We start from the raw sequence: 22,129 nt of genomic DNA on the forward strand, positions 1-22,129 counted from the left end.
TACAGTGGGCCAAGATTGGCCCAAGGAGGTTACAACCTCCTGACTCCATTGGTCAATATGACCATCAGTCAAGTTCTCTCTCAGAGAACAAGAATGCAAAACATACAGATAATTTCTAAGAATACAATATTGTTTACATGCAGCAGCCTGAGAAAGCTGCTGCTAAGACTCAAACACTAGAAAGCAAGAAATGCAGGGATGACATCTCACCCTTTTTACCTTTAAAAAAAGAAAAAAGGAAAAAAGAAATTAACTACAGTTCAATTTCTGTTCCCATGGGAGGACCAGTGGTTCCTCCTCTGTTGACCTTCATTCGGTCACGGTTTCTTGCTTTTCACATTGCAGGGTTAGTGAAATTCTGTGGCACCTGTAAGGTGCTCCATGGCATGCAAAGCCTTTGCCAATTGAATTTGTGGGGTTTCACCCTGCATTCCCCGTTTTTGTTTTTTGAAGAACCAGGCCTCTGTGGCACAACAAAAGGTTCTTCCGCAAATGGAACAAGCAACATTGCTGACTCCCTTTAAATTGAACAACCCATCTGTGTGCCATGTCAACCACAGAATTTGAATCCGTGACTAAATGAAAAAGTTTCTGGGAAAACTGTGGAAATGCCATGACAGCAGCCCCAAACCAAATGGGCTGCCCATCCTCAGGGGCTTCCAAAACTTTCCCCTCAAAATCATCCTTCCAAGGAACACTGGCCTACCTCATCCTCCCAAATCGTCTGTAAAGACAGTGGGCCCTTGCACTAAATTTCTGAATATTTTTTGGGCCACAAAAAGAAATCCAAAGGATTCTTGCCACTTGCAACAGCTCATGGCTCCAGAGCATTTGGGAGAAAAAACACTGCTTGCAAAGCTCCAATCAAATTCCTCCCATAATACTGAGAGTATGAATTTTACAAAAATCTGCACCCATCAAATTCGCAAGCATTGTTGCCTGCATTATCAATCGAGCAATGAGCTCATACAAAAATGATTGCCATTTTTGCAGCTGAAATCGAGCAATAATTAGCTCAAACAAAAAAAAATAATATTTTCATTGTTTGTTTTTTCAAACAACATTTTGCCGCCTTGTGGCAGATGGGGCAAAAATGACCCATTCCAGAATGTGCAAGGAATTGGACATTCATCAGCCAGTGATACCTGCAGGATACAAATGAATCACAGAAAACAATCATTCAGATTCACATTTGAGGATTGGCATTTTGGAGGTGTTATAAAAACCTCCAGTCCCCAGAGTTCTGTTTCGATGCAGAACACAGGAACGTCCCAGGACTGGTTGAAATTTCCAGATGATCCTGGTCCATCAGCTCCCAAACAAGTCACGAAGGGTGATGAATGGATCTTGAAAGACAGTCCATTCCAGCTGCCAGCAAAGGAGAAAACTGCAATGTCCGTTCCAAATTGTTCCAGGACAGTCTCTGATCATAGCAACAGTCCAGTGAAATCCAGGCAGCTCAGTAACTTCAGAGCAACTGCCTTCTCACCACCGACTCTTTGTCCTGTGAACAGAAAACTCAAACACAAATTAAACAATTCTGGTCCCTTCAGGGACACTGACAGGGAGAGGTGGGTATGGGATTAGACTTTCTCCACAAACCTCCATCGGCTGTGGGGACTGGGAAGACTCTTCTGTCTGAGCACGCTTCCTCTTTGCACCCACTGCCCTTTAGACAGAGGTTGGCCTTTCACATGGCTTGCCTTGCAAACATTTGCCATGTGATTTGGCCGTCCACACCTTCCACAAAGAAACAAGGGAGTGATTTCTCTTTTTTGCATTCTCTTTCTTTGTTTCTTGCTGGCCTTAGTATTAGTCTTGCCGGCCTGAGCATTAGACGAGGCATCATGCACCTCTGATTCCCATCTCCAACGGGGGAACAGCCGCTTGTGGCCGCGCTGTCCCTTTAAAATTGACAGATCGGCTGCAGCTGCCTCCGCCGCGCTGCTCCTGCTCAGCGCGGGGGGGGGAAAACAGCACTGGGAGAGGTGTGTCCCACTTGCCAAGTGCTGCCCCCATGGACGCGGGGGGAGAACGCAGCGCTGGGAGGGGCGTGTCCCTCGGCGCCGCTTTCAGACCGGCAGCCGCTGCCCGCCCCATGCGGCGCGGGGCTGGCACGGGAGGAGATGGCAGCACTGCAGGAGGCGTGTACCGCCCTGCATTCACAGGCGGAGCCGCGGCTGTGGCTCCTGCGCTGCTCGGCTGCACCGCGCGGCGCGGGGCCGGCCCGCCCTTTCTGACCGGCAGCACCGGCCTGTGTGGGGGGGTTTTCTCCCGCCCCGGGGCCGTGCGGGGTGGCCCTGGGCTGGTCCCTTCACTCCTTGGGACCGCCCCGTCCCGCGGGGGCTGGGCAGGCTGCATCGCCTGCCCCGGGCCGGCCCCGCTGCTTTTCGGGGCCGCCCCGCCCCTCACAGGCTGGGCAAGGCCCCACCCCCGCTCCGGCAGGGCACTTGGCCTGTCGCCAGATTGCACGGACCTGTGTGTGCCCTGCAAGTCCCCACCGCGGGGGGGAACGGCCGCCCTGCCCGGCGCCCCGGGACGGCGCGATCCTGCGCCGCCCCGCCGCACGGAACATTCCACCGATGCCCCACAGTGCGGACAGTCCACAAAAAACACCCCGCCCCCCCGATCCAAGAGCGCTCCCGGCGCTTCCAAGGCCGGGAAAACATGGGGGGGGAGGGAAGTGGGGGAGGCAATTTTTCGCCTCTGTCGCCGCTTTTTCAGCGGTGGCACGGGGCTGGGAGGCGGGGCCGATCCCGAGGGGCTCTCAGAAGCCCCGAGTTTTTCCACACTCCAGCACCGATGAGGCGTGGGTGCGAAAGGGTTCTGCTCAGCAGGAGACCCCGTGCCCGCCTCAGCAGCTGTGCTGAGTTCAGGCAGGCTTCCCGCCAAGCTGCTGCGAGGAAGTGGGGTCGGCTGTCCCGCCCGTCTCCGTGGAGCCGGGACAGGTGGAACGACTCCACCGTCTTCCCTGGCACCCAGCCCGATGAGGCTGGAGCTGTCCTCAGAGCTGGAAGGCTGTACTTTAGGCAGCACTTTCTCCAGCCTGCTCCAGGTGGCTATCAATTTCAAAAGTTTCACACTGCGATTTGCCAAGAAAACCTGGAGCAGATAGTCACCCAAAGACTTCCACTCTGCTGTAGAAAAAACTTCTTCAAGGCTGCAAAAAACCCATGAGTTCTAGCATAATAGAACAATTTTTGGAGAGCATCTCCAGGAAAGGAGACTTCTTCTCTCCGCAGGACCTCAAGGCAAAGGTCCACCATGAGGGTTTCCTCATCTGAGGAGGTTTTAGGGATCATTATCTCTTACCACGATTCCTCAGGCAGAGCAGCTCAGTCTCTCACTGGGCAGAGAAGTCCACCGACGTGCAGTTCTCTCGCAGTTGGAGGTCACCAGTGTGACCTGTTCTCCCATGTCAGGAGTCCGTTCAGACACGGACAGTGTCCAGATGTGCCGTTCAGACACAAAGGGTCAGCAGATGTGACCGAGCTGCAGTCCAGACACGGAGGGGTCACCACTTGTGATGGGAGACCCCTGTTCCCACACGTTCGGGGTCACCAATTGTTACTCCACTCCTTTGGAGGGGCAACACGTTGTGACGTGGGAGTGGACCTTGACAGAGGACAGCAGGCAGCAGCTTGGTGAAACATGGAAAGCTCTTTATTATCTGACTCCAATAGGCTTATATACATTTTGTACAGAGGGCCAAGATTGGCCCAAGGAGGTTACAACCTCCTGACTCCATTGGTCAATATGACCATCGGTCAAGTTCTCTCTCAGAGAACAAGAATGCAAAACATAGAGATAATTTCTAAGAAGACTTATTGTTTACATGAAGCACCGTGAGAAGCTGCTGCAAAGACTCAAATACTTTGAAACCAAGAAATTCAGGGACGACAGTTAACAGTAAAAGACTAGGGGTTTTTATCTCTTCTCTGTAACATATAAACCAAGCCAGAAGTTATGAGAGAGGGGGTCACCTTGTGACCTTTCATAAAAAAACCTGTTAACTTTCTGTTTTCTTATCCAAATGAAAAGAACCAAAAGACCTCAAGAGAAAATTTATACCCAGGTTACCAGACAGAGTAGAGCCACCCAGAAATAAATCTATTTGATAAAATGATCGGGGATACTTAAAACAGATCAAAAAGAATGTTTGATTAACATCTATTGAATATTCAATACAACGATCCTTAAATATAGAAATCCAAGAGTGAAGGGTGCTACTGGCTGACTTTATGCCAGGCACCCTCGGCTGAGAAACTTTTTCTTTTTGTCTCCTAATTGTCTATTTTTTATTTTTTATTAAAGTTATAAATTTTAAAAAATGAGTAGAACTCGTTTTTCACAAGGTTATGTCTAGGACTCAGTTAACTTTGTGCAAGGTAATGCTGCTGAACTTTAAACTGGCCTTTAGGGCTTTTCTATCAACTACAACAGTCTCTTATTTGCTTAAGGCACTCTAAGGCACATTTTTACTCACCTAAAACTAAAACTTACATTCCCACTCCATGTCTGTGTGGCTTTATGCATCTCAGTTTCTCCCAGGGTTTCAAACCAACCCCTGTGACACATTCTTACGTGTGGCCAGGGTGCAATGAGCCCCCTGAAGATGTATCAAACCTGAGGGTTGGCCTGTAACCTCCCAGAGTGGCTTCGTGGTATTTGCCAGACGGCTCTTGGCAAGAAGAGTGGGTTTCCTAAAGCAAAAGTTTTAATAAAAAACAAAATAACAAACAATACAGGAACAAAAGAAAAAGCCGAGCACAGGTGTTAGAGAAGCCTCTGACACTGTGCTAAGACACCTTAAAAAGCACTTGAGCTCCTTTGTGCACCTTCGTAAACACTCAACGTTTTAGGAGGAACAACCTGGCCTGCTGCCAATAGAAGCAGCTACAGGTTCTGAAAAACATTTCCACAGCCCAACCAGTGCCCCTGTGCTGGCTCTGGGCCAATTACAATGGGAAGAGCATGGGAAATTCTAGTTTAACTTCCTTATATGTTCAAAGGTAAACCAAAATTCTTTTCCTTATATAGAAACAGCTGCTCATGTGTGGGGGTGCATTCCTACACCCCTGCATTCCTTCCTGCCTCGAGGCCTGCATGCATGGGGTCCTGGGACATTTCTATCTGGTTTCCAACACCCATCCCTGCTCCCACTGTCCCCATCCCTGTCCCCATTGTCCCCATTCCCATTCCTGGCTCCTAGAGAGGAGCTGCAGGACACTGGAAGAGGGAACCCGGATTCATTGCCCAAAGAGGGGTATTTTCACACCAGCACTAAAGCATTGGGAATATCTTGGCTTTAAAACATTGGAAAATGGTAAAATGATCCGTTAGCAAGAGCTGTGGGGTGGGTGGGAGCAGCGGGATGAGCTCTGCCGGCAGCTCTTGGCTTTCCTGGGAAGAGGAAGGGGCTGGATCCAGCTCCGTGGATTGCTCAGGCAGTGATTCCTGCTGGGATGAGAGAGGGTCACGGTGTCACCCTGTCCCTGTCCCCATCCCACAGGATGGACCTGGATGGAGCCCATGGAGAGCGGGAGCTGCTCCAGAATCCCACCTGATCCCGCCCCATCCCTCCTGCCCCATTCCATCCCACATGATTCTTGTCTGGAATCCAGCCCTGACCCCTCCCCATCCATCCTGCACCAATCTGGCTCTATCCATTCCACACCAATCCTGCTCCACCCATTCCACCTGGTCCCGCTCCAGACTCCAGCCCTGATCCCACTCTACAATTCCATCTGATCCTGCTCTGGACCCCTGCTCTGATCCACAATCCCTCCCTGATCCCAGTCCATCCATTTTGCCCCGATCTCCCTCTGGAATCCCACCCTGGTCCTACTCCACACCTGCAGTCAAGCCGTTGGCTCCCACATCTCTTCCTGCAGAAAGAGAAGATCCATGAGATTCCAGCACAGATCACACACCAGGATTAACCCCAGGATCCATCCTGGGATCTGCACAGAGGGGATCCAGAGCTGGATCCCCCACTGGGACTCACCGGCTGCCATGTTGTATCCATCCCTGTCCCTCCTCCCTGGGGAAAAACAGTGGGATCAGCCTCAGTGGCACAGGATTCCTGGAACGGTGCCGGGTGGATCCGTGCCCCTTCCCGACCCCCATCCCGTGTGTTACCGGATTGGAGCTTCCAGACAATGAATCCAATGAGGACAGTGAGGATGAGGATGGCAGCGATGACGGACACAGCGACCACCACGGCGAGATTCCCGCCAGATGTCGGCTCTGGGAAATGTGGGATGGTGAGGAGGGGAAGGGGGATCCCCATCTGGGAATTCCCAATAATTCCCACATTGCCAGCCTCACCCCAAGCAAAGATCCCGGGCTCCAGCATTCCGGGATGCTCCACCCGGCACCGGTACTGCTCCCACTCCTCCGGCAGCGCCTCGATCCTGGCCCAGGTGTGGAAGGTGCCGTCGCTGTTGGGAACGATCCCGCCCCACTCCGTCTCCTGATCCCACATTTCATCCCCCTTCAGCCAGTTGACTGCGATGGTCCTGGGGTAGAATCCGTAGGCATGGCAGGACAAGATCAGCGTCCCGTGTTCCTCTTTTCCGGACACATGGACATCAGGGGGCTCTGGAATGGGATAACGGTGAGATGCATCCATGGAATTCCATGGGAATGGGATGGGGGTGAGATCTGCCCATGGAATTCCCATTGGAATGGGATGGGGGTGAGATCTGCCCATGGAATTCCCACTGGAATGGGATGATGATGACATCTACCCATGGAATTCCATGGGAACGGGATGGGAGTGACATCTACCCATGGAATTCCAACAGAAATTACTGTGTTCTCCAATCCTCCATTCCCAAATCCCAAATTCCCACCCACCTTTGCGCTCGAGCTCCTTCTGCCCGTATCTGACGTATTTCCGGAGCCATTCAGGGCACTCGTGCTTCAGGTAATTCATCCGCATCTCAGCCATGGTCCCGTCCTGTTCCCAGCGCCTCCTGGTGATCTCAGCAGCGCCGTCGGCCACCACGAATCTCCCGGATCTCAGATCAAAGGAGATGAAATCCCGCCCGTCATAGGCAATCCGGTGGGATCCACGGACGCTCCCATCAGACAGGAGGTCACAGCCCTTAAGCCGCTGTATGGTGTGGAAACCTGGGGGGATTGCAGCCACTGAGACCCATGGAATTGTGTCCCAGCCCCACAGAGCCCCATTCCAGCCCTATGGAGCCCCAGAGTCTGATGGAGACCCACAGAGCCTCATCCCAGCCCCTTGGACCTCATGGATGCACACCCCAATCACATGGGATGGAACCCCAGGGATCCCAACCTGGCCCCACAGATCCCATCTCAGCCCCATGGATCCATGTCCAAAGCCCATGGATCACAGGAAATCCCATATCATCCTAATGGATCCCCATCTCAGCCCCTTGGAGCCCTGTGAATCCACATCCGAGACCTACAGATCCCATTCCAGGCCCATGGATCCCCATCCCAGCCCCACAGATCACCCCACTCACCCCTGCTCTGGTTGTACCGGTCCCGCGCTGTCTCCAGGTCCACAGCACACACGTGCTGGTTCCCCACATTGATCTGGGTGTTCCTATCCCAATATTCCAGCTCAGCTCCATCCTTCATCCACTGTGTCAGCGGCTCCTCCCGGCCCCGCTCGCTGTCGTAGCGTGTGATGGGGATCCCATCCACAAACCCCATTTCCATGTACTGGGGGACCCCCGGGCTGGGCTCTGACACAACCATATTCAGGTAACGCAGGGAGTGGAGAACTGGGGGGACACAGAGATTTGGGGGTCATTGAGGGGTCAGGGATCAATGAAAGGGGAAACTGGGAGAGGGGATGCAGGGGGAGATTGGTACAGGATAAGGGGGCGCAGGGGGTTCCCTGTGCTCAGAGATGGAAATTCAGGGGGGTCCCAGTGCCCAGAATCCCCCCAGGGACCCTCCATGAGCCCCGGGGACCCTCCCAGGCCCCCTGGGACCCCCATGCACAGGGTGCAGAACCGGGGGGACGCAGAGATTGGGGGGTCTGGGGGCGTCCAAGGGTCAGGAAGCAGAACCGGGAGAGCCGGGAAGGGTCCAAGGTTCAAGGAAGGGACTGGGAGAGGCGGGATGGGGGATCCAGGGGGTCCCTGTGCCCAGGAAAGGGGGGTCCGGGTCTCCCCCGGTGTTGAGGGAAGTGGGGTCTGGGAGCTGGGAAAGGCAGGAATGGGGGTCCAGGGGGTCCCTGGGTCAGGGAAAGGGGGTCTGGGGCTGGGAGAGGCGGGCGGATCCCGGAGGCGCAGCCTGGGCAACGGGAAAGAGAAAGAGACCGAGGGAACGCGCTGGGGGAGGGGACGGGGCAAAGGGGGAATTCCAGGGAATTCATCTGGATCCCATTGGATCCCCCTGAGACCCCCCCGAGACCCCTGGGACGGCCGGGACCCTCCGGGACCCCGTTTGGGAAGCGGCGGGAGCGGAAAACGGGGGGACACGGAAAGCTGGGGGAACTGGGGGTCCGAAGGTCAAGGAAAAGGGCGGGTCTGGGGTCTGGGAAAAGCGGGATGCCCGAAAAGGGGGTGCAGGGGGGTCCCAGGGCACTGACGGGGGTGCAGGGGGGTCCCGGTGGCCGGAAATGGAGATCCAAGAGTGTCCCAGTGCCCAAAAATGGGGCTTCAAGGGGAGTTTCCTTCTCGAAATTCGGGGTTCATGGGGGTTCCGGTGCCCGAAAACGGCGGTTCAGCGGGTGCCGGTTCCCAGAAATGGGGGTCCAGGGGGATATCGGTGCCAGATAAGGGGATACGGGGGGTCCCGGTGCTGGGGAAGTGGATGGAGGGGGGTCACAGGACCCAAAATGGGGCTCAGGGAGGTTCCTGTGCCCAGAAATGGAAGTTCAGAGATGTCCCGGTGCCCGGGAATTGCCGTTAAGGGTGGTCCCGGTTTTGGGGTTCCCACTCACCTCTCGTGGCGCCCCCAGGGTCCCCCAGGAGCCCCAGGAGCCCCAAGAGCGCCCCCAGACCCAGCGCTGGAGCCATCGCGCTGCTCCGCTGCGGCCCCGCCCCCAGAGCCGCCTCCCACCCCGCCATTGGCGCCGCTATTCCGTGCTCGCCAATGCTGAGCTCATCTGTTAGTGACGTCACCGGTCGCTGGGCAGATCCCGGTCTCTCAGGTTGGGACGCGGAAGCGAAAGAGACCGAGGAAGGGGACGGGGAATTCCGGAGAATTCGTCTGGGGACGTCGGTGCGGGATAAGGGGGTACAGGGGGGTCCCGGAGTCAAGGAAAAGCGGGGGTTGGGGTCTCCCAGAGGAGGAGGGCCGGGAAAGGGGGTGGGGGGGCATTGGGGCTGGATAAGGGGGTACAGGGAAGTCCCCGTGCCCGGGAATGGGGGTTCAGGGGGGTCCAGGTGCCAGAAAATGGCGTGAAGGGGATCCGGAGCTGGGGAAGGGGGTGCAGGGGGGTCCCCGCTCACAGGAATGTGGGTTCAGCGGGTCCCGGTTCCCGGGAAATGGGGTTCTGGGGCGTCCCTTCCCGGGTTCTGGGGTTCAAGGGATCCCGGGGCCTGAAAATGGAGGTTCAGGGGGGTCCCGGCGCCCCGAAATGAACGTTCAGGGGGGGTCTCTGTGCCCAGGAAGGGGGTTCGCCCAGAAATGGAAGCGCGGTGGGGTCCCCGTGCCCGGGAATGGCGGGTCAGGGGGGTCCCGGGGCCGGGGGCAGTCACTGATCCCCGGGCGGGTCCCGGTGCCGCAGCTTGGGAGACGCGAAAGTGACCGGGGGGAGCGCGGGGAGGGGACAGAGGAAACCCTGGGAATTCCCCTGAATCCCCCCGGGACCTCCCAGGACCCCCCCCAGGACGCGCAGGGGGTGGATGCAGAGATTGGGGGGTCCGGGGGTCCCCGGTGTTGAGGGCAGTGGGGTCTGGGAGCTGGGAAAGGCAGGAATGGGGGTCCAGGGGGTCCCTGGGTCAGGGAAAGGGGGGTCTGGGGCTGGGAGAGGCGAGCGGATCCCGGGGACGCAGTTTGGGGAAAGTGAGACAGGAGGAAAGGGGAATTCCAGGGAATTCATCTGGATCCCACTGGATCTCCGCTGAGACCCCCTGGGACCCCCTGGAACCCCCTTCCAGGAAGCGGCGGGAATGGAGAACTGGGGGGCGGCAGAAATTTGGGGGATCTGGGGGTCCAAAAGCCGAGGAAAAGGCGGGTCTGGGCTCTGGGAAATGCGGGATGGCCGCGGAGGGGCTGCAGGGGGGTCCCAGAGCACTGACGGGGGTGCGGGGGGGTCCCAGTCCCGGATAAGGGGGTGCAGGGGGGTCCCGGTGCTGGAGAAGGGAGGGCAGGGGAGTCCCCGTGCCCGGGAATGGGGGTTCAGGGGGAGTTTCCCTCCCGGAATTGGGGGTTCAAGGGGGTCCTGGTGCCCAGAAATGGGGGTTCAGGGGGATCTCGGTGCCCAACAAGGGGGTGCAGGGGGGTCCCGGTGCTGGGGAAGGGGATGGAGGGGACCCCAGGACCCAAAATGGGGCTCAGGGGGTTCCCGTGCCCGGATAAGGCAGTTCAGGGGGGTCCCGGTCTCGGGCAGTCCCACTCCCGTCGCCCCCCGGCTCCCCCAGGAGCCCCAGGAGCCCCCCAGCCCCAGCGCTGGAGCCATCGCAGCCGCCCCCGATCGCGGCTCCGGCGCAGTTTGGGAGACGCCAAAGTGCCCGAGGGAGCGCGGGGGGAGGGAAAAGGGGAATTCCAGGGAACTGCCCGGGATCCCCTCCTGGAACCCCTCGGGATCCCTCAGGGATCCATCTGGGACCCTCCAGGGCCGCGCCCTGCGGGACCCCCGGGCCGGGCTGTGCTGAACTCCCGGGCCCTGCGCTCAAACCCTGCCCGGACCCCGCTGGGTTCGGCCCAAAGCGGGGGAAGCACCGGCAGCAGCGGATCCGATTTTTCCTGCGGCTGCGGGTCCCGCCCCGGCCGAGCAGGACTGGGCGCGGGGACTCCGATCCCGGATTCCCCATCTCCTGCTCTCGCCCTCTCTCCTCTCCCTTTCCTTCGGGTTGTGATCAATGCACATTATAGGATTGGCTTTGGGCAAATGTTACAGTGAATAACTCTATGGGTTATGTTGGAAACTTGTGCTGTATTGAGTCTCTTTTAGTAGGGTGTTAAATATCGTTTTTAGGCTATAGCACAGTATTAAAATAGAAACTACGTGATGCAAGATGCTTTTTGTAACAAGCTCAAGGAATGGAAAAGATAATCAAGAAACTCTTCACATTTTCCCATCTGGACAGAGATAACAGCAACAGACACCCAAACCCCAAAGGAAGAATTTATTGCCTCCGTTCTTGGGGAGTTTGAGGCTTGGTGGAGCCACAGGAGGATTGATTTGCAGGATGGAATGATGAGGGGGGGGGAGCTGAAATGAAGCAGAAACACCCAAAGTCAAAAGGAACGTTTGAATCATGGATGGGATTTATGAATATGCAACAGGCTGTTGCTTTTCAGGGATGATCCTTTGTTATCCAGGTGTGCCCTTTGGTGGAATGCCAGGCACCCGGGCCTCTGTGAACTTTTGCTTTTTATGTCTCTTATTGTCTGATTTTTATTATGAATAAACTATTAAAATTTTAACAGAAAGTGAACCGCGTTTTTCACAAAAACCCCAGAGCGGCTGCAGAGCCCCGTGCCCAGCTCGGGTTTCCCAGGAAAGGGAGGCCTGGGGGTGAGGAGCCCCGGGCTGGCCGGGAATGGGGGTCTGGGGGTCCCCGGGGGGACAGAAACAGGGGATCCAGGGCTGGGAGAGGAGGAGCCCCGGGAAAGGGGGTGCAGGGGGGTGTCCAGGGGGGATAACGGGGTGCAGGGGGGTCCCGGAGCAGGGGAAGGACACGCAGGGGGGTCCCAGTGCCCGGGAATGGGGCGGGGGGGGGGTGCAGGATCCGGGAAACTGCGGCGGCTGCCGGGAAGGGACTGGGACAGACTGGGATGGACTGGGATAGACTGGGATGGACTGGGACAGGCTGGGATGGACTGGGATGGACTGGGACAGACTGGGATGGACTGGGACAGACTGGGATGGACTGGGATAGACTGGGATGGACTGGGATGGACTGGGACAGGCTGGGATGGACTGGGATGGACTGGGACAGGCTGGGATGGACTGGGACAGACTGGGACAGGCTGGGATGGACTGGGACAGGCTGGGATGGACTGGGATGGACTGGGACAGGCTGGGATGGACTGGGATGGACTGGGACAGACTGGGATGGACTGGGACAGGCTGGGATGGACTGGGACAGGCTGGGAGCAGAACCCACTGGGAGCAGAACTGGGGCACCAGGGATCATACTGGGATATACTGGGACCACGCTGAGGGCTACTGGGAGCAGAACTGGGGACAACTGGGCTATACTGGGAGAGACTGGGAGTGGTTTGGATCATCCTGGTGATAGTATAGGCTTAAAATGATTTCTGAGGTAGCAGGGCCCGAGAAGGGGACATTGGCTTCACTGCAGCCAGGATGTTATTCCATGCTATTGTTTTAACCAAATCAAGTATAACTTTGCTCAGGTAATGGGAGAGAAGGGGGGATGATGGTGATTCTTAATAAAGTACGTAGGCCTTGAGAATAAAGTTAGGTCAGGTGGATCTGTACCTGTATAATCATCAGTACAATAAATGACATTATTGTTAATTGTAGCATTAGTTTGATAACTAAATATGATTATTCTCTTAAACCAGAATCTTAAGCAAGAATCACGACAATCATTGTTACATGTTTAGGCTTGGGTAGAATCAATGGAACAATGGGGTTTAATGATTAACATGTATCCTTATGTAACAAGAAAAGTATAAAAACTGTGTTATTTTTCCATTTCTGCGGAGTTGGATTTGGGTCCCTCTCCTGATTCTCAGAGCTCTCAATAAAGCACTGCAGGCAGTCATTCCATGACTGTGAGTTCTTTCCTATGGTAACATTTTGGTGACCCAGATGGGACCTTGTGAGCGCTGCCGAGGCCCCCCCGACCCGACCACACTCCAGCTGGCACCGAGGGATTCTCGGGGAGCCCGGGACCCCCTGCCACTCACAACGTCCCCTGGGAAAAGTAAGGTGCTTTATTATTTGGTTTGGTCTGGGTGCCTGCCTGTAAGACGTGGCAAAAGCTGCTCATGGTTGGGATAAGGAATTCCTGGTATTGCCCAGGCAGCCGTCCATCAGTCAATTGCGAAAGCGTTGCAGGTTCAGCATTGGTGGTGTTATGTAGTTGTAATATGGAGAAGCTAAAAGGGTTAAAAGGGGTTTTGGGCAGCAATGCCCCCATTCCGTGCACTTCTCCTTTGGGGTGCTTATTAGCACATTGGAAATGGTAATTTTGGGCAAGAGTTACGTAAAACTAAGTTGATTGATTATTGTAACACTCGGTGGTCAGAATACGCCTTGCAGAATGGGAAAACGTAGCCGGAAAATGGGTCTTTGCAATCTGACATAATCTCACAGTTATTGATGTTTTAGAAGTGTTGTATGTTGGTTTGTTTCTTTTCTATTTATGGGAGAAGCCAGAGTGGCTGGCTGAGTGTGGGTTAATGATTGTTAAAATACCTGAAAACAATCAGTGTCTGGTTTGCATCCAAGATAAGTGTTGTGTAGAGCACCTGGCTTTGGGAAAAGGGGGGGAGATGATTTGGAAGCCGATTTACTAATAGGACCCACTGTCCCTACCAATGCTCCCTCAGCATTAAGTTCCACTCCACTTACTCTCACCCCACCTAATTCTGTTTCCTCTCCCCTGCTTACGCCTATCCAAAATGCTCCTCCTGGCTATCCCCCTCCCCTGCTGACGCCTGCTCAAAGATTTATCCCTCTATGATTTATTAAAAAACTATGGACATTGATCTAATACCAATATCCAACTATGACGGACAAAGACTCTCTAACAGTTTAAAGTTAGAAAGTGTATGTTTATTACGACGCCGGGCAGCGTGCGGGATAGCTCCCAGAAACACACGCGCAATTTACAGATCATCACAGGGCCTTTTATCTACAGAAGTATTGAATACACAAACTACAAATGCATATTCATAGCTCTGATACCTCCCATTCCCCGCTTCGTATGGTAATTAGCCCAAAAAGCCACCAAGCATGCGTAGTTTGTTCTTTGAAATGGGTCGGTGGTCTTTTTAATGGGGTGGGGTCCCAAAATGATGAAGTAAGATTGTCTTCCTCAGCTCTGACTTTTTAACCTTTAGTGTTCGTGACAGCTAAATCCTGTTTTTCCCAGGACTGTTTGATTTATGATTGTATTGTGTTCATAGGGCCTATTGATTATTCAGGATGCAGAAGCCCTAGTTTGACAGCTCCTCTGATTGATCGGTTCCTTCCAAGGATTATCAGTTCTTTCAGTCTGGCTTCTGTTAGCAAAAGGGAAGTCCTAGCTACATTATCTCAGCACTATCTATTTTGACTACAGTCTTTAATTCTTCTAAATCTATGCCTCATCTACTGACCCTCCTCTCCCACCTAGGCCTATGTCATCGGCTCCTGTCCCCTCTACCCCCCAGTCCTCCTCTGCCAGAGTCACCCACTGCTTCTATCCCTGACAACGATCAGGATTTGACTGTGGGGTGGGGATGAAGGGGAGGGAGATGCAGAAGGGACAGAACAGAAAGCAGTGGTAGTGAAGAGGATAGCTCAGATGCAGCCAGGAAATATACTGATCTTCAGATAGACAGTGCACAAGCAAGGGTTCAGCTCGCCTTTATTTTTCTAGGGCAATCACAGGAGAACATTAGGAAAAAGTTACAGAAACTGGAAGGCGAAAAGTTAAGAAGTTTGGACAAGCTTTTAGAGGTGGCTTGGAAAGTGTTCAACAACTGAGACAAAGAGGTTGCTAAGAAACAAGGGCAGAGTCTTTTGGCACCCACACATACACATGTAAGGGTGTGGTGGCAGAACCGGTCGGGGTGGTAACAGAGGTGGTTTTGGCAGAGGCTGTGGAGGATTAAGAATAAATAAATTAGAAGGACATTGGAAGCGAGAGTGCCCAAATCAGTTTATCCTGACTAGTGAGCCTCAGATAGACAATGCACCCAGGATTATGGTCTTGTATGGAGGAGAACTCGGATCGAAGGAACCGATGGTCACTCTGTGCTTAAAAGGGAAGGAAGTTACCTTTCTTACAGGCACGGAGACTGCACATTCTGTATTGAACTATATAGAAGGGCAAATTGGGGTAAGTTGGCTGTAGTTATTGGAGCCACAGAGAAGGAAGAAGTACGGCCATTCTTGCAACCTCTAGATTGGAGCTTTAGGAATCAAGTTTCAACATGTGAGTTTTTATATATGTCTGTGTGCAAGGCTCTGTTCTTAGGGTGTGATTTGCTGGCAGCTCTAGAGGCAGTGATTACTTTTGAGAATGGTGAACTTGTAATGAGGATTCCTGAGTCTAAAGCAGGAAAGATTTTAATGATAAAAGAAAAACCAACTCCTAATATTCCTAAGGAAGTAGAGGAAGCAGTGATTCCCTCTGTGTGGGAAATGGATCTACCAGGGAAATCTAAATTGGCACAGCCAGTACATGTAAAATTGAAGGAAGGGGCAAGTGCCATACGAATTAAACAGTATCCTATCAAGACAGAAGCACGACAGGGAATAGCAAAGACCATTGATAAATTCCTAAAGTACCAAATTCTAGAAGAATGTGAATCAGAATGCAATACTCCAATATTCCTGGTAAAGAAGCCTAATGGTGAGTATAGACTCGTACAGGATTTAAGGGGCATAAATGAGATAACCAAAGACATTCATCCAGTAGTTGCCAATCCTTATACATTGCCAGCATCTGTAAAAGAGATATACAAGTGGTTTACTGTAATTGATTTAAAAGATGCTTTTTTCTGCATACCCCTTGACCAAGATAGCAGGAAACTATTTGCCTTTGAGTGGGAACATCCAGAAAGTGAAAGAAAGACCCAGCTCACCTGGGCTCAATTACTGATGAAGTACAAGAACTCCCCCACCTTATTTGGGAGCCAATTGGCAAAGGAACTGGAAATCTGGACTAAAGGAGGACAGGTGCCAAGAGACCAATACCTAATACTTCAGTATGTAGATGATATTTTGATTGCAACTGAGGGAGAAGCAACCTGCATAAAGGTAACAATTATGATTTTAAATTCATTGGGAATGGGAGGATATAAGGTGTCCAGAGAAAAAGCACAAATTGCCCAACAGCCTGTGATATATCTGGGATGCAAAATCTCACAAGGGCAAAGAAAACTAGGTACTAATCATATCCAAGCTATTTGTGCCATTCCAGAACCCCAGAATCTACATGAGCTGCAGATCTTCTTTGGGATGGCTGGGTGGTGTCGTCTGTGGATCATGGACTATGGACTGATTGTGGAACCCTTGTATGAGGCCCAGAAGATGCAGCCGTTCACCTGGGGGAAACCACAGAGAGAGGCCTTCCAGAAATTGAAGGAAGCACTGACGACTGCTCCTGCTCTAGGGTTACCTGATCTGTCCAAAGACTTTCAGCTGTATGTACATGAAAGGCAGCGACTGGCACTGGGAGTCCTGACCCAACGATTGGGAAGCTGGAAAAGGCCGGTGGGTTACTTTTCCAAACAACTCGACAATGTAAGTGCTGGATGGCCTTCATGTCCACGGGCAGTGGCAGCTACTGTGCTGCTGATACAAGAGGCCAGGAAGCTCATGATGGGAAGACACATACATATCTTTGTGCCACATATGGTGACCACAGTTTTGGAGCAAAAGGGAGGCCACTGGTTCTCTCCAAGGATGATGAAATTTCAGGTAACCCTGACTGAGCAGGATGACGTGACTCTGAAGACCACTAACCTTTTGAATGCAGCTTCATTTCTAGGTACCACAGCTGAGGAAGGTCCACTAGAACATGACTGTGTGGAGGTAATCGAGCACACCTATGCAGCAAGGGCAGACCTGAAATATGTCCCTCTGGAGCAACCAGAATGGGAACTCTTCACAGATGGAAGCAGCTTCATGGAAAATGGAATCAGACCCACCAGATATGCAGTAAACACAGCCAAAGTACACGGTGGAAGACGACAGGTTAGCATGTCTGCTGGAAGCACGGAAGAACCCAGAAAGATGGTATGTAACTGCACAAGGGCAAATAGTGGTACCTCCCTTGGTAATGAGAAAAATTTTACAAATAAAACATGAGTGTCACTGGGGTGCAGAGGTATTGGTAACGTTGATAAAATGACACCTGATCTCTTCACAGATGCAAACAATGGCAAAATCAATAATGTTAAAATGTGAGACCTGCTTAAAGAACAATCCAGTGGCTAGACAACAGGCACAGTTAGGGAAAATTCAGATAGGAATAGAACCAGGAAATTATTGGCAGGTAGATTTTGCAGAACTACCCAGAGCTCAGGGATACAAGTACCTGTTAGTAGGGGTTGACACCTTTTCTGGATGGCCAGAAGCCCTTCCCTGTCGCACCAGTCAAGCGAAGGCAACAGTTAAGTTGTTGCTGCAGGAGATTATTCCCAGGTTCGGGGTGCCTCTAGGGATATCATCGGACAGAGGTCCACATTTTGTAGCTACAGTGGTACAGGAAGTAAGTAGATTATTGGGAATATCTTGGGACTTCCACACACCATAGGAATCTCCTAACCCTAATCCAAATGTACATATCATGATGTGTATGATTATGTTCTGTCTCTCGGGAGAGCTTTAGCTCGGCTCCAAAGTGTCCTGGTGTGGAATAGGCCACTGACTCTCGAGAATCCAGTCCACGATATCGAACCAGGAGATGAGGTGTACACCAGAGCCTGGAAGGAAGAACCATTGAAAGAGAGGTGGACTGGCCCTCATCAGGTACTGCTAACCACCTTCACAGCAGTCAAAGTGGCTGGAGTGGAACCCTGGATACACTAGACTCGAGTGAAGAAGGTCCTTTGAGGAGTTCAGTCGTGGGCTGTGCAAGCTGTGGGGCCAACAAAGCTGAGGATAAAACGTCTGTAACTGTTTTTAATGGTATCAGTAACTATGCTCATGCTCGTGCTCATCTTGTGGTTAATGTTAATTTTATGGATGCTAATGTCACCAGTAGGGAATGCTGCTGCTTTGGGATATGGAATGCAACAAGGTCGATCAATCGCTCTTCATTCTAGGATGAAGAGAGAAGTGCAAACAGAGACACAGGTAATAGAAGCTCCTAATACAATTCGGGCTGAAAATGTGATGATTGGATTGGTTAAAGACTTTGCCAAAATACAAAATACTAGTAGAATAACAGCCTGTCTGCTGATACCAATGGCAGCAAGAGACCCAATAAGTTGAGGAATCTTAACATCAAAATTGCCTGATATAAAAAGGAACAAAACAGTTAAATGTAAACAGGTGCCAGAGTCAAGGGTTGTGGTTACAGGGGAATCAGACACAAACAAGACAAAATGGAATCTTGGATTGTAGTGGGATGTAGCAGGAGTACAATCTGGAGTCTGGGGCAATTAGTATGGGCAACAAGTGGTGGGACATGGATGACACACCTGCCGGTGGATGGGGAATTAAAAGAAATTACCATGGGCGTCCCCACTTTTTGTCCAATTTGGAAAAGGTCTCCATTTAATGGGAGCCATGAGCCCCTGCAGGTAAGAGCAAAACAAGATGTCCCAAATAATAAGAATCAAGGTGACACCCGGCAGGAACCCTCTAGTGGAGTAAAGCTTGGGTGGGCCCTGGAGTCTTTGTTCAGTCCTGTTGCAAACTATTGAAATTGTAATTGAAATGCTGTATAGGCTCACAGGTCAGGTAGACAGATTAGCCAGAGTCACAAGAGAAGGATTTAGAGAACTCAACATGCAATTACAAGTCACTACCAAAATGACCTTACAAAATTGATGGGCTCTGGATATGCTACTTTTAAAAGGGCATGGAGTGTGTGGATATTTGAAAGGACAAATTGACCACTGCTGTGTCCACATCCCGAATGTAACTGCAGATGTGGAACATGATATTAGTCAGATAAGACAAATAGAACACGAGGCACAAGAGGAGCAAAAGGATTTAGCTACTACCTGGTTAGATAAAATTTTTAAGGATTAGGATGGAATGTGAGTTTGTGGGTAAAGTCTACACTTGAGAATCTGATAACTTTACTAATCATATTTCCAGTAATTTGGTTAGTTTTTAGAACCCTGAACAGAGAAATACAGAAAAGGACATCCTGGGACAGAACAATAATGAAGACACTGATACGAGACAGAACTCCACATCCAGCACCTTTGATAGTATAGGCTTGGGTAGAATCAATGGAACAATGAGGTTTAATGATTAACATGTGTCCTTATGTAACAAGAAAAATATAAAAACTGTGTTATTTTTCGATTTCAGAGGAGTTGGATTTGGGTCCTGTCAGGGTCCGCAAACATATGCCGGGAACCTGATGGTTCGTTTTGGAGATCTCAAAGTGCAAAAGACACAACAGGGGACAAACCAGTTTGCTTAAACAAAAAATGCACTTTTATTTAGTGCCCACAATGCGATAGTAGGGAGAGAAAATAGAGAATAGTGAGAAAGATAGAGAAAGAGGGGAAGGGGGATTATAGCTACCACGTGGAGAGTCGGAGGTCCTCAAGACGTAGAGATGCCCATAGACGCGATCTTCTCCAGTGGGGTGATCACAAAGGGTGCACGGGATCCGCAGAGTCTTTATAGGCTGGTCAGGAAGAGGACCAAGGCGAGTGGAACGGAGCCAAAGAGGGCACAGGGCCAAGGCAGGCACCTGCGTCAAAGTTGGGTGCTCAGGAACAAGCGGCAAGCTGTGCCCTTCTAGCACGGTCAGTATAGTCAGCTCAGTCCACTGTAATGAGCTACTATTGTTCTTGCATTCCGTTCTCGTGGAGACGCGTATCAGTCCTCGGCAGGCGCCCCACCTCAGCCAGGCCAGGGGCTCTCCCCAGTCTCTTCGCGGGTCTTGGTCTTCAACCATCGGAGACAGTTGTGAGGCATAACACATCCTTGGACAGACCCTGACACCCTCCCCTTGTGTTCTTTCACTGGTCTATGTATTGTACTCCTGCCTTGTGTTCCTCCCCCATGTGACCCTTATTGCTTGGAAACTGTGTCCTCTCCCAAGACCTCCCCCGCTCATAAGCCTCTGCCAGCCCAGGTTCTGCCCCCTTTTTCTGTCCCCGACCCTCCGGGGAATAAACACCTTTGGAAATCACAATGGAGGCCTCTCCCTGTTCCTTGTCCCTGCCCATGGACACAATTTCCATCTGTGCCCCGCAGCTGCTTCGTGCTACAGCCACAGCCACACCCCGGATGGCGTCAGCCCTGGGGGGGCGGCCACTCTTGGGGACGGTGCCGGGAGCAGCTGGGCAGAAGAACTCCGGCCTCGAGTCACACCAGGGTCTCCCAGCACAGCCAGAGCCGCTGGGCCTGGGGTCCCCAAAGCCCTCAGCAAGCCCCAAGGCCCTCCCAGGAACCCTCAACTCCCTCAAACCCAGCATCCCCCACAGCCCCTGCAAGCTCCCCCCATGGCACCGGCCATGGCCATGGCCCCACATGTCACTGGCCGTGTCCCACCCTGTCCTCACCCGTGGCTGTCTCCCCACAATGTTTCCATCCCTGTCATTGTCCCCCACGTCCTCATCTGTACCCGTGTTCCCCCCGGGTCCCCATGAATGACCATGTACCTCCCAAATATCCATGTGTCCCCATGTCACTCTCCATGTCTATGTCCCCTCTCATCCCAACCATGTCTTAGTTCCATGTCTTTATTTTTACCACAGTGTTGGATATTTTAAATGAAGAGAAAGGAAAAGCAAATGAAGGCCAAAAGAAAAGGATTTCCCTGTCTGTGCCAGCTGAGGATCCACATGCTTAGATGGGAGGGAAGTACCATTTTTGGAGGGGTTTCCACCGCAATCTCCAAAATCTTGGTCTTTGCCCCAGATCATCACCATTTGGCTGTGGAAGACACTCTTGGGCAATAGGAAATCAAAATCATGGAATCCCTGAGGTTGGAAAACACCTCCAAGACTATCCAGTATTTATTGATGCCCCCATGTTGGAGTTGAGATGGCCATGAACTCAGAGTGCTTCAACAAAACTTCAGAGGCCTTCAAGTATCAGCACCTTGTTATCTAGAAGTTCTTCATACCTTTTCTATGTAGCAATCCTCCAGGCAGCTCCACACAGCTCAGGCTCTTTTTCTCCTTCTTCTCTCTTTCTTTGGCAGTTCCAGCTCACTGCTTCCTGTCCCTAGAAAAGCCATTGAACCCTGTCTGTCCCTCATGCTGTGGTTCACCTTATCTGTCCCTTGCCCAGCCTCCTGTCCCTTCCTCCTCACAGCACGGCCAGCAGATGCCAACTGACTCTCTACCAACTAACTCACTTTTGTATCACACCCATAGCTGTGAGGGCAAGGCTGTTCTCACTCTTCAGTAATTAACACAGCTGCAATATATAGGGGCAGGATTGCCCTTAGCACTACATCTGTCTCCCCATTCCCCCAGAAGACAGAATTGAACACAAAAGATTTTCTGGGGTTGAAAGACAACAAGTCTGCTCCCCCCAAGGAATTCCCAATGTCCGTCTGTGTCCCAATGGATGTTCCTGCCCCCGTGTTCATCCAGGTGCCCACAGGGAGACAGGAACCAGTGGATCCCTCCCCCAGCCAGGTGTCTTCCCAACACGGATCACCAGGACCACGGATCACCAGGGCTCTGCCCAACGGGGTCACTGGGGATCATCCAACGCCGATCCTCCCATGGGGGATGGAGCTGGAGCAGCGCACGAAGCTCTTCCCGCACTCGGGGCACTCGCGGGGCTTCCCTTATGGTGCCTCCGCTGGTGTTTGGTCAAGGTAGAGCTCGTGGAGAAGCTCTTCCCACACTCAGGACACTCGTAGGGCCTCTCCCCGGTGTGGATGCGCTGGTGGGTGATGAGGTGTGAGTTGCGCTTGAAGCCCTTCCCACAGTCGGGGCAGCGGAAGGGCCTCTCCTCTGTGTGAATCCGCTGATGTTTGAGGAGATCAGAGCTGGTCTGAAACCTCTTCCCACACTCAGGACACTCATAAGGCCTCTCCCGGTTGTGGACACGCTGGTGATTTCTCAGGTCGGAGCTCCATCCAAAGCTCTTCCCACATTAACCACACTCATAGGGCTGTTCCCC

General features: G+C 52.3%; 1 protein-coding gene across 5 annotated transcripts; it reads right to left on the bottom strand.

Moving 5' to 3' along the window:
• Positions 1 to 5,114: 5,114 nt before the first annotated feature.
• On the bottom strand, positions 5,115 to 9,030 carry LOC310923786 (class I histocompatibility antigen, F10 alpha chain-like; the record flags this gene model as incomplete). 5 transcript variants are annotated; one of them, XM_083885719.1, is made up of 8 exons in its annotated part: positions 8,936 to 9,030; positions 7,503 to 7,766; positions 6,862 to 7,137; positions 6,331 to 6,603; positions 6,142 to 6,249; positions 6,008 to 6,043; positions 5,856 to 5,888; positions 5,115 to 5,457 (listed from the first exon to the last, which is right to left on the bottom strand). In XM_083885719.1, the coding sequence occupies exons 1-8, from the start codon at positions 9,009 to 9,011 to the stop codon at positions 5,444 to 5,446; spliced, it is 1,080 nt and encodes a 359-aa protein (XP_083741845.1). In that variant the 5' UTR covers positions 9,012 to 9,030. The 5 variants fall into 5 exon arrangements, with proteins under 5 accessions (XP_083741845.1, XP_083741844.1, XP_083741847.1 ...); XM_083885718.1 differs by having other exon boundaries at positions 5,115 to 5,460; XM_083885721.1 differs by having other exon boundaries at positions 5,115 to 5,460; positions 6,862 to 7,016; positions 7,487 to 7,766.
• Between the last annotated feature and the right edge of the window lie 13,099 nt (positions 9,031 to 22,129).

The sequence above is a fragment of the Zosterops lateralis genome (genome assembly GCF_965231275.1).
Source record: "Zosterops lateralis genome assembly, contig: HAP1_HAP1_SCAFFOLD_321, whole genome shotgun sequence".
NCBI lineage: Eukaryota > Metazoa > Chordata > Aves > Passeriformes > Zosteropidae > Zosterops > Zosterops lateralis.